This window comes from Ixodes scapularis, unplaced genomic scaffold (assembly GCF_016920785.2).
Source record: "Ixodes scapularis isolate PalLabHiFi unplaced genomic scaffold, ASM1692078v2 PGA_scaffold2__306_contigs__length_199485367, whole genome shotgun sequence".
Lineage (NCBI taxonomy): Eukaryota > Metazoa > Arthropoda > Arachnida > Ixodida > Ixodidae > Ixodes > Ixodes scapularis.
Window position 1 is genome coordinate 152,062,411 of NW_024609857.1, and position 12,521 is coordinate 152,074,931.

The 12,521-nt window shown below is 48.2% G+C and overlaps 1 protein-coding gene and 1 pseudogene across 1 annotated transcript in view; one reads left to right on the forward strand and one right to left on the reverse strand.

Annotated features, from left to right (window-relative positions):
- The window catches only part of LOC8042831 (boophilin-H2), a 43,121-nt gene extending 40,837 nt beyond the window's left edge, over positions 1-2,284 (reverse strand). Inside the window, exon 1 of the mRNA XM_029985821.2 lies at positions 2,233-2,284. Coding sequence (XP_029841681.2) covers positions 2,233-2,284 — 52 coding nt within the window. The remainder of the gene's footprint in view (positions 1-2,232) is intronic.
- Positions 2,285-11,174: 8,890 nt separating this feature from the next.
- LOC115325119 lies at positions 11,175-11,848 on the forward strand (annotated as a pseudogene).
- Positions 11,849-12,521: the final 673 nt, after the last annotated feature.

Here is a 12,521-nt window from a genome sequence, read left to right on the forward strand (position 1 = left end):
ATCACTATGCATACTTTTTTTTCAGCGGTGTAATAACTTGTTTTTACAGAGTTGTAAAATAAAGTGATGTATGATGCAGCCCATGTCTCAGAGCAAACATACCTTGCTCAGGCTGGATATATTCTTCCAAAAATGTTTCTTTGAAACATAAATTATATTCCTCTTCGTTGTTTTTGCTATCTTGTCTCAGAGCACAAAAGGGTGCCTGTCTCGATGGCTTCGTTTGCCACTTGAACCCGCTATTTGCCGCCTCAGCGAGCATTGTTTCGTTTGGTTTCCTATCCCGATTCGGATGTGACGATACTGGATACAGACTGGCAGACAAGCTGCCCGACCTCTTGGAGCTCGGAAAAACTTCTGCTGGTAAATTGCCGGTACACGCCTGAGAAGCGCAACCCGAAAAGCTTGCACCCGCCAGCCTTTGATCACGCGAACGCCCTTGCCGAAGATATGGGAAAACTTTTTTTCAGGGAAAATAAACACCCGAATTGGCCATTACAAGCAATAACACACGACTAGCACAATGATCCATCCGCTCCACACGACTACATCTTACGACATACAGCGACAGAAGATAAATGAAGTACCGAACCTGCGCTAGCACTTTTGAAACCACGTCACCATGTGACCACGTAGCTACGTCAACAGACTCGGGGTGGCCCGCAGGCATAAGGAAAATTGTTTCATGTGCTATGCAAGAGATGGTGCCGCTTCGCTTCATCTTCAACTCTCACTACGGTGTTCAAATGACAACGGGTTCAAATGAGAAAGGGTCGAAACGCGAAAGGTTAAAACGCGAAGGGCGTTTTGCGAATGGGTTCAGACGAGAAGGATTCAAATGAGAATGGGTTCAAATGAGACGGGTATAAGTTAGAAAGGGTCGAAACGCGAAAGGGTAAAACGAGAAGGGCGTTTTGCGAATGCGTTCAAACGAGAACGGTTCAAATAAGAATGGGTTGTTTCGAGATACACCCAGTCTGGCCAGTGTGCGTGGCGACGATGGCACTGCAGAGGCGAAAGGTGGAGGAAAGGGAGGTGAGCGCCGAATGTGCGAGAGAGGAAGGAGGGAGCAAAAAGGAGGCGAGAGCCATTCTGATGCGACACGCTTTCTGTACAGAGCACTTTTGAAGCTACGCGTTGTCTGCTGCGGGCTGACTTCTTTTTCGCCTGAATACAAGTTTGCAGTCGGACATCGAGAAAACTTTGATTGTTAGCTTTTAAACTTACTGATAAATAACAGTATATCATTTTTTTTGTCAGGGCGAGCGATATAAAAGGAAATAACCGAAATTGAAATTCTGAGCCCATGCATTCCACCCGGCGAATGAACGGAAATGGTGGCTCTCTCAGCTTGGAGCAGCCGGGAGTTCACGCATTTGCGCTCACAACTCTCGCTCTGCGCCGCGGGATGATTGGCTTACTCGAGAGGTGGGCGTTACGGCGGCGAGGTCATAAACTTGCCAAACTCTCCCCCTTTACGGCTCTGGATAGCCATTTAACCGAGAGTGTCCCGGGTGGGACTTGTGCAAAGTCCGAGAAAATATTTGCCGCCTTGGCTGGCCTTGGTAATGCACATCTCCTCTTCCACCACGAACTCTAACTATATCAAAATTATACTTCGATATTCTGACTCGTATTAATATTTCCGTGTTTATAGTTTATATTAACAAAATAAACAATTTTCTTAGAATATTTGTTTTCTTTTAACACTTTCAATACTACACATGATGCGATTGTTTTACACGTTTGGTAGCCTCTTCCAAACACATCGTGTCACTCGTTCACCTTTTGTATGTTAATAGTTTGGTCTCCTTTGCTCTGTTTAAAGAACTGTAAAAAGCGACCGCCTATTTCTTTTTTTTCTTTTGTTTCAAAGAGCGCTACGAGTATTATTCTTCTGCCAAAAACCGAGACTTAAAGCGATATTTTAATTGCACAGTGTTTGATTTTATAAAAATGTAAAGCAGAAATACCGGCGCAAACGCACTGGAGGAAGGTACCCGATGCTTCACCATAATTTTCATTTGTAGTGCAAAGAATAATAAAACGGCCACGGGATGCAGGAATGTATGGAAAGAAAAGCACCTATAAAGTAAATTCGGCTGTACTGGCTTTTCATTTAAGTGAAGTACAAACATTCGATATATTGGAGTATGTATTTTCTTTTCGCGTTTATTTTTTGTAGCCTTTTCATGCTCCGGAGTAAGATAAATAACCAAAGAGGTGACTTACCAACAAACATCCAGGCAACTTCAAGATTTACAAAGCAGACAGACGCTCGCATTTCGAAGGTGTAGTGTGCTTTTTCCAACACAGCTGTGCGTCTGAAGATTAAATAAGGTTTATATAGACACAGTTAGGTGCTACGTAGCAAACACACCATCGAAAGGTCAATAGTTCATTTCTGCGGTGAATGAACCTGGGCATTAGTACGTCATCTGTACGTCATATTTCTTAAATCAAGAAGCATTTACGCACACTATGACATCAGTGTTGAACCTTAGCGCACGTGGTTTACAAAGAATATACGCACAAAAACATTTCCATACACTGGACGTCATAGTCCCCCTATTGATAGTCAATCATTCCGTTTAGGCGTAACGAGAACCATGATTCTTCATTGCTGTTTGTGGGTCTAGGAAAAGGAATTCGATATCAGATAATCATAGTAATTAGAGCTTTATTTCGTACTGTGTGCCTTAATTATTAACTTCTTATACTTCATTAGGCTTATGACGAAGGATATGTTTCATATCGTTATTGACAACAATGAAAAGCTAATTTGGGGGTGATGGGAGTTCACCGAAACGTGTCACAATTTCTGAGGTCACTCTCTTTTCACTCTAACATTTTTGCAGAGTGACAATGAAAACAATGGCCCAGTTAGAGATTTATTCTTCCCATTTTTAGGTCATATATTTTTGGCACCACGTAGCTTCGCTCACCGTCATTATATAATATCAATTCAAAACGCTCAGACAACAAATAAAATAACAGATCAATTGAGCACTGCTGGTGAGAATTACTACGTAGTTAACAAAGTAACTGATCAGTTGAGGTGACAATGGCACAAGGCACAAGAAAGGTTGCCGCTCGGGTTCTCAGTCATTCCATCACGAGTTAACAAGATCGTCAAGTGTAAAAGTAGACTCGGTGGCATCCTTTAGAGTGTACCATCGAGAAAAATACGAACTGCAAAATCTTTTATTATTTCGCCAACTACCTTTCCACTTCTAAAACACCTTTGGTTTAAACTGTTTGATGGTACGCGAAGTTCAGGCGTCATTATTTGATCTTTATGGCTATCCAAGGGATAAAGTGGTGGGGACTCCAGATGCAAAAAATAAAAGCCGGATTGGGTGTTGCGGTTCATATTGTCCGCGGGAGTGCAATCCTCCTCAGCGTAAGCTGAAATGGCAAAGCGACGACCGAGAAACAGAGCCGGAAAGCGCTTTTGAAAGGAAGTGCAGCGCCACTGAGTTTCGGTGTGTCCTTTTTTGTTTTGGAGGATGCACTCCAATGCATCTTGCTTCTGTGCACTTTGCTACCCAGCCTACTAACAATTGGCGATGATTTGATTACGTTTGGGACAATTAAACTGTGTCAGCAAAGCATTTATTCCTTGATCAAGACCTAAAAAAATGTTGATGACTTTTTATCGGCTTTGGAAAGTCTGTATGTCTGTGATAATTGGTCCATGTTCAAATCTAAAATGCCACAATTAGCCGAGATCTTTATCCCGACCGTCACGTTTACCGAAAGCTTCTCTGCTCGATGCTTTAATAACTCTGAAACATTTAAGCTCCAAAAAAGCGACTCTTTCGTGAAGCGAGGAACACAGGGCGTAGCTAGGACAGAGAAAAATTTTACAATGTGGACAAACAATTGAGATCCGCAATTCAGACACTAAAACGTGTATTTTTTAACACCCACCTTTTGTGCATGCTAAAGAGTAACCCGAAAAGCTCTGGAGAGTTATTAATCCCAAGTCTGAATTTGTTAATATACTCAAGAATGACGCCGACGCCTTCGTGCCTCATTTTAATGTGCAGAGTTGCTTAATGATGTGTTTTGTTCAGTTTTCACTCAGGAAGTGGTGACATATTTTGCACTGCTCCTCATGCTTTTCCCATACACATGGTTGAAATTTCTTTCAAACTTGTTGGCATTAAAAACTTCACATAAAACCTTGATATTTGTTCCTCAGCAGGTATAGATAAAATAAACGTAATTTTTTTTAAGAATACCAAGGAATTATAAAGCTTGATATTGGCTAAGTTTTTTTCGCGGTCTTTTTAACCGGTATTCTTCCATACGACTGGAACGCAGGAAGATCATTCCAATTTACAAACCTGGCGACAAGTGCTCTCCCTGAAACTACCGCCCCATCCCCGTGACAAGCGTCTCGTGGAAACTAAAGGAGCACACCACCTACTACTTAATCCTTCACTTTCTGACAGACAACAACTTCATCGATTCCTCGCAACACTGTTTTCAGAATTCCTTTTATGTGAAACTCAGCTTGAATCTTTTGTTCATGACCTGCATGTTAACCTCAATTGAAACATTCAAACTGACACACTATTTCTAGACTTTGACAAAGACTTTTCTAAGGATTCTCATAGACGTCTCATATTCAAATTGTCTCAACTTAATTTACATCCGTCGGTCCTAAACTGGATGCTTAACTTTCTTACCCATCGACAGCAGCTTTTAGCCGCTAACCAGGCATAATCTTCTCTAGCAGAAGTAACTTTAGGTGTTCCTCAGGGATCGGTTCTCTGTCAAATTAATTTTTTAATACAGATTAATGACATATCATTATCCATCTCATCGCATGTTCGTTTCGTCGCTGATAACTGTCATTTATCGTCAAGTGACTAACCCATCCGATCCCTACCCATGCAATATGATATTTTTAGTATTGAAGCGTAGTTTGAAAAATGGCAGATGTCTTTCAACATTCAGAAGTGCAAGCTCGTATTATTTATTCGTCGTTTGAATCCTTCCATATTTTCCTATTCACTTAACAACAAACCATTGTAAAAGAACTATGGGTACGAGTATTTCGGTGTACACCCGTGAGCGATACGAAGCTGAACAGCCCTATTCTTGTTTTTGACGCTCCTGCAAGTTTTGGAACAAGCTCTGTTCCAGAAGAGGGCTAGAACACAGAGTTTAACCCCAAGCCACGTACCATTTGAGAGTTTGAGAGTTAATATAGCTTTCGGGAGCCGTAAAACAGGCAAGAAACCAGGTAAGGTGTTCGCCTTCATATTGCCGGCGGGTGTACACCTTTAATTTAATCTCTCCTGCGCCACTCATATCAGCCACACTATCTCCTCTGCCAATATATCTGTAGGAGTTTTGAAGTGTAACCTTAAACTGGACCCTCCTCATCTAAAGCTGCTTGCCTACTCATCCCTTGTCCGTCATAAACTCGAGATCGCATCTGCCATCTGGGACCCACATCAGGATTATCTCACCAATAACATTCAATCAATCCAGAACCGTGCATTACGTTTGGTTTACTCAGACTATTATTCTTTTACAAGCGTTTCTTCTCTTAAGGCCCGTTCACATATACGCAACCGAGTTAGACCGAGAGAGACCAGACCGGTTTTTAAGCCTCTTGCGACTTCTTAGGACGGAATGTTCTGCAGCGGAGCGGCTTCTAAGACCTCGTAAGAGGCTTAAAAACCGGCCTGGTCTCTCTCGGTCTTACTCCGTCGCATATGTGTGAACGGCGCTTTAGAATTCGTGCCAGTCTTCCTCTCCTTTCTGGATGTCGCAAACATCCTAGGCTATTTCTTTTACACAAATTTTATTACAGCCCGTGATCCGGTCATCGCACATCTCATCTCCGGTACTCTGTCATCGTCGTACGGGCCATACCCTCAGCGTAGCGCGCCCAAAAGCCAGAATAGTTACGTTTCAAATTTTTATTTATTTTTATTTTTACGCACTGCCATTGATTGGAACAGTCTTCCCTCAGACGTTTTCGCTACACCTGACGCCACAAAATTCCAGGAACTTTTATTAGATCTCGTATTTTAGATATGTGCGTAACTGATTTGTGCGTATATTTTCATCTATATATATGTTTTTGTCTTTGAATTGTTTTTATGCGCCTTTTCTTTGTGCGCCGCCCCTTTTTTGTATTTTTTACTCACCGCTTATGCAATACCTCCAAGGAGGTCCTTAAGGAATTTAAATAAATAAATAAACAAGGTAATGCAACAAATGCATGAAGCGGAAACGGAAGTAATGAAGTGATTTCGACCTTGCTCTAGCAAGGTGGCGGCGGGTTAACCAAATAAATGACGGGCACAGCCATTTTAGCAAAGACAAAACGCACAAATCACTCCGGTTTGCACAGCATAGGTCAGGTGGTAATGTTCATCTCAACGCTCAAGGAGAAGTAAATATGTTCCCATGTTTAGTGGGCAACAAACCCTTTGAGAACCGTTCAAACCAAAGTGTTTCGTCTTTGTATCTCAGCGGCAACTGGCATGTAGCGTTACTTTCTTCTGGTGGAGATTCAGGCGAATGATATGTGATGCGTAATGATCTGTTCCCAGTTGTTATTACATAGCCGGAGGTCAATTAAATAACATTAAATTGCAATTGTAAGAAAAGGTACTTAAGCCAAGAAGGCTCGCTGTGACGAACGATAGATGCTATGAATATCATATATACAGGGTGTTTAAATTTAACTCGAAAAAATTTATTAGAAAAAATCCGTGAGATTAGATGGATCATGTCTGTGCAGCTAAGTTACCCGACCAGGGGGACAAAGCAGTGGGGTGCTAGAATACATCATGATCAGTCAAATAATCAACTAAACGATGTGATTTAGCTCTTTAATATCTGATAATTAAAATATAATTTAAAATAGAAAATTTCTCAGCCTCATACTAAACCAGAAATTATGTCAATTTTATAATAAATTTTAGGCACGTGGTAAAGGCAGGGTTGCGCTAGATATTACACTCGTGCAACAGGAATAACCTTGTCGGTACGTAAAAGCGAATTATCGTGCTTTCATCCGCGTTTTTGCTTCCACACCGAGCAGCGCACAGACAGAAGAGCTTGCGCAAAAGGGCGTGCACAAGTGGAAGAAACGTATTTTTAAATGAAAAATAAAAAGGATAAAAATGCGCTTCCGTGCGCAGAAGGAGCAATAAACAACGTTGTTTTAAAATATGTTATTTGATATTGCCTAATAATGACCTCATCTAAAGTTCCAAGTAGATATAGACTTAAAAGTAGACAAAGTTCAAATGATTATACATCATCTATATTTACTCCGCAAGAGTTCGTTTAACTTTTACATTATGTACTGTGTACGCGAGTCAGGAGGCTCACTGAAAGGTTCCCATTCTTTATTCCATCTGAGATTTAAAACAAAGTGAATAAATATTAGTTAAAAATATTATACTTTGTACTTAGATAATTAGAAACACATATTTGTTATCTCACGTCAGTCTGAATTAGGTTGCTTTTTAAAAAAAAAAGAAAGTTACGTACTGCAATATGATATACAAACTTGATTAACTGGGCCTGTTTTGAATAATGCCACGCGCGTCGGCGAGCGAGCGCGTGCGTGCGTGGCCGAGTGGTTACCGCACTTGACTCCCGCGCGGTATCACAGGGTTTGATTCCTGGGAGCTCCGCGTCTTTTATTTATTCTTTCAGTCTAGATTTCTCGTAATTCCGAGAACCGTGCTGCTTGTTCTAGGTTAGAGTGTTCTACGCGCCGAATCTTCTAGGCCGAATGTTCCAGAGGCCCACGCGGCTACAAAAGGTGCTCCCCGTGGCAAGCAGCAGTCAGTCTCGCCCTATAGCGCTCGATCCTGCGGTTTCGCCGACATCGACGTTGACGGCGGGAAAGGGCCAAGTAAATCCATTCCGATCTGCTGGAACGGCCTGGATGGTGGTCAATGTCGAGCTGCAGCGGCGACGTGCTCCTCTGCGGTGATGACAAGGTTTCCTCAGAGATTGGAGTGACAACGGATGGCGTCTGAAGCTCCTCGATTCGGCCTACGGTGGTACCCTTGGTTAGGTGCCTAGCCTCTCGTCGGAGGTTCGTTACAAGGACAGCGGTGCGTCCACCTTGGAGCTCCGTCACGCCCCAGGCGACACCGATCCCTCTGCCTAGGAGCAGTTAAACATTACCCTCCAACAGGCTGTCTCCGCAGATTGCTGTTTCGGTTCCGACGGGCACCAGCACACTAGAGCGCGGTAGCAAGTTCACGTGCTCGGACAGTATACGCACTGCGGCTGAGGCGGCCGACGTTGTTTCCTGATCCCCGGACGTCATGACAGGTTTCCGCAGTGTCAGCTGGTTGACTGCTAGATCGATGACGGCGCCGTATTGACACAAGAAGTCCATTCCGAGAATGACGTCCCTCGAACAGTCTTGCAGAACGACGAACTTCACAGGGTAGCTTTCACTGTGGATCTCAACGCGAGCAGTGCATCTGCCGACAGGTGTGATTAGGTGCCCTCCGGCGGTTCGTATTTGAGGTCCATCTCACGGCGTCGTAACTTTTCGAAGGCGGCGGGAGAGCCTCCCACTCAAGACTGAGTAGAGTCTGCTCCGGTGTCCAGGAGTGCCGATGCGTCGAGGCCGTCGATAACAACGTTTAGGTTGTTGGACACTGTTGCAGGGTTGTCGTTGTGATGCGGGGCTTCGGACGAGTGGGAGCGCTTCGGCGTTTTTGGAGGCTATTCGCTTCGGCCGGCGACGCAGGGGAGACAGGCTCTCTCGGCGAAGTCGGGGAGCTGGAGACGCTGAACGTCGTGGCGATAGTGAGCGGGATTCACGGCGGAGCGACGGCGCTGAGGGGGGCAAGTGTCGGAGGTACTCCTCGATGTCATGAGGGCGTTCACCGTACCTCGGGCGTGGATCGTTCGGGTGGAACCCACGCAGCCCCATTTGCCGGTAGGGACAACGGCGGTAGACATGGTCGGCCTTCCCGCAGTGGTAGCACAACGGGCGTCGATCGGCCGTTCTCCACACGTCGGTCTTCCTCGGCGAGGGTCGCTCCGGGCGGACGTCCTGGACTTGTCCTTCCTGCCGACGAGGATACAGCGGCCTCGGAGGGTCTCGGAGGGGTGGCGCCGTGACCTGGCGGTTGGCTTGCGATGGACGTCGGGGCCATGGCGGCGTAGCTCAAGTCGGTTCTTCTGGCGTCGTCGTGTTGATCGGAACTTCAGGTTGGAAGGCTCAGTGAACCTCCTCTCGGATGTCCTTGGCGAGCGAACTTGAGGGCGGGCGATCCGCAGCGGGGAGCATCTTGTAGATTTCTTCACGGACGACTTCACGCATGATGTCACGGATGCCGGGGAGGTCGGTTCCAAGGTCGGATCCGGATGTCGCCAGAGTGGTTACGCCAGGGTGTCGCTTGTAGGGCACGTTCCATACTCGTCGCCTCCGTTACGAACCCGTCGACAGTTGTCGAGGGATTGCGAATGAGACCGCCGATTATCTCGCTTTTCACACCCCTCATCAGGTGTCGCAGCTTCTTCACCGCTGTAGCCTGAGGATCGGCGCGGGCGCTCAGGCGAAGGACGTCCTCGACGAAGCTGGTGATATTTTCATTCGGGCCTTGGGCCCTTGTTCGAAGGATGTCTTCGGCCCTCTCGCGTCGGTGTTGGCTGGTAAACGTCTTCCTTAGTTCTTGCACGCACACCTCCTACGAAGTTAAAGAATCCTCGTGGTTTTCCAGCCAGTACCTCGCAGTCCCTTCCAGCAAAAAGTAGATGTTCTGCACGCACCGTTCAGCTGCCCAGCCGTTATGACGGGCCACACGTTCATAGTGCTGCAGCCAGTGCTCGACGTCCTCATAGGCGTCCCCGTGGAACGGCGTCGGAGTCCGGGGTGCGAAGGGCAGGTTTCTGACGGCTGAAGCGGCCGAAGTCTGCGACTGGTTGGCCATCGTCGTCTTCTTCGGCCTGGGCTTGTCCGGCAGCAGACCCAATTCAGGGGACTGACCTCTGGTACGACGGCTTCTTCGGGCTCCCGTGTCTTCAGCGAAGGGTAGCCTTCCGGGGTTGAGCACGTCGCTTGGCCGGGATGTCTTAGGAGGGGTACGCTTAACGGGCGTCCCGGGCAAGCGACGCGCGTCGGCGAGCGAGCGCGCGCTTGGCCGAGTCATTCGACTTTCGGCTGCCGAGCAGATCGGACGTACTATCGGGGAAAAATGAAATGCAAACAGAGGAGCGCGTGGCTCGAGGTACAGGCTGCGCCGCCTGGAAGTGAGCCTAGGAGCGAGGGTGCGTGGCCTACTCCGACGTGTTCACACCCCTCCCTCTGCGCTCCCCAAGCTTCGGCAGTGCGTCTCATAGTGCGCTGAAAGCTTTCACCGCTATCTTTGCTGGCTCAGCGCGTGCGGTGCAAAGAAGCTCGCCGTACTCGCCGAGCAGGCAAAGATTGCGGTGACAGCTTTCAGCGCACTGAGAGGCTCACTGCCGAAGCTGGGGGAGCGCCAATGGAGGGGCGTGAACACATCGAAGTAGGCCACGCACCCTAGCCCCTAGGTTCACTTCCAGGCGGCGCAGCCTGTTCCGCGAGCCACGCGCTCCTCTGTTCGCATTTCATTTTTCCCCGATAGTACTTATCATGAGCTCCGTCGGAGCGGTATCAGCGGCCCTTTCTGGCCGCGGAAGCAGGAACGCTGACCCTGCATCGCAGGACTAAGAAGTGATAATGCCTACGCTGCCTTCTGGCTCGTCTGTCCAGAACACGATTTTTTTTGCATGCCGACGTGCGAGCCCGGCCCTACCGCCTGGAACATTTCCGAGACGCCTTGGCCCGTACGGCACTTCTCCCTGAGGTGCTCGCCTTGGGTGCGTACCAGTACAACCACGTGTGTGCTGTTACCTTCAGGAGCGCCGAGGGCAAGAAGTTGCTTGCAGCCGACGGCTTCACAATCAAGGAAGGCCGCTGCGTTGTAGTGGACCCGAATAACCAGGACACGCGGCTCAAGCTCCACTGGCTACTGCACCACGTCCAAGATGAAGAAGTGCGTGTGGCCCTGGCGCCCTTTGGGAGGGTGACGGGGATCACAAGAGACAAGTGGCACGTCCCAGGCTGTATGGACATGGGCTCGACGACACGCTCGTTGACCTTCAAGCTGGCAACCGGCGTCACGGTGGAGGACATCCCTCACCAGCTGCGCATCGCTGGCGACCTGTTGTAGGTGGTGGTGCTGGGCAGGGCACCGCTTTGCCTTCGGTGTAAGGGCAAGGGCCAAATACGGCCGGGAGTGCAGAGTACCACGCTGTGCGTCCTGCAGGCGTTTCGGCCACAGTGAGAGCCAATGCGTCTGCACTTACGCGAGCGTCGCAGGGCCCGTGAGGAGCGACGATATTTCGGAGCACCTCATGGACGTGGCTGACGCCGAGGAAGCTGCCAGCGGAGGAGCGAGTCAGCTACCAGAGCAGGCACCAGCACCACTTGGACCTCTGGGGAGCAGTGACGAAAGTCAAAGCGACAGTGACCTCGGTAGGCTACCTGCGGGGACGTCGACGGGTGGTGCACCGAGTGTGGAAAACGTCGGCATGGAGGAGTCTTCAGCCATCAAGACGCCGCACGCTGACAACCCTGTCAGCGTGCGGCGTCTTGATGGCTGAAAAACCAAAGGACGTCGAGACAGAGGTCTCCATGGCCCCAATCCCCAGTCCGGCCCGTGAACTTCGTGAAAAAGTCAGCCAGAACCCCGGAGCGGCTGCCCCCGGTGAGCCGCCCCCAAAGGCGTCTCTGACGCGGCGGACAAGTCTGAGACTCAAGCCCCACATACCACCGGACCGAAGTCCGATGGCGACGCCGCCCACGCAGTAGTGAGGCCTCGCGCTCTGCAAGGCACTCGGAGCTCTAGACGGACGCGAACATGACGCGGCCGAGACGGAGACCTCCTGTAGCGCCTTGTACTTTTCGGCTGGCGAAAATGGCCGGCCAGCACTTTGGGGACAGTGAGTCGTTCGGCGTCTCTCAATGAGCCGAGGTGAGCACCAAGCAGCTCCGTTCTACTCGCTCAGAAAGAGCAGGTAATCTCGATACAGCCCTACGTGTCGCCACGCTGAATGTACGGGGCTTGGCGGCCAGGCGCATGCAGTACCAACTTAGCCGCCTTTTTCTGTATAATGACCTTGACGTAGGGGCTGTGCAAGAGACAAGAGTAGAGAGCGAAGAGCAAACGAGCCGTATGCTTCAGCCTTTCAGAGCTCGCTATAATGTATATGTGTATGCCACTCCGTTGGTAGATCTGGCGGTTGTGCTTTATTTTTGCACAATTCCGTAGGAATTGTGGTAGAGCCTGTTGTTGTATGTACTAATGGGCGTTTGGTTGTATGCAACCTTTCCTTTTCGGGTAAGCAATGGCGTATAATATGTGTCTACGTGCCAAATCGGCAAAGCGAGCGTGGTAGTTTTTTTAACAAGTTGCCTTCTATCTTAACTCTGATAAACTTATTATCTTCCTAGGAGATTTTAACTGTGTGTGCGTTGCAGAAGA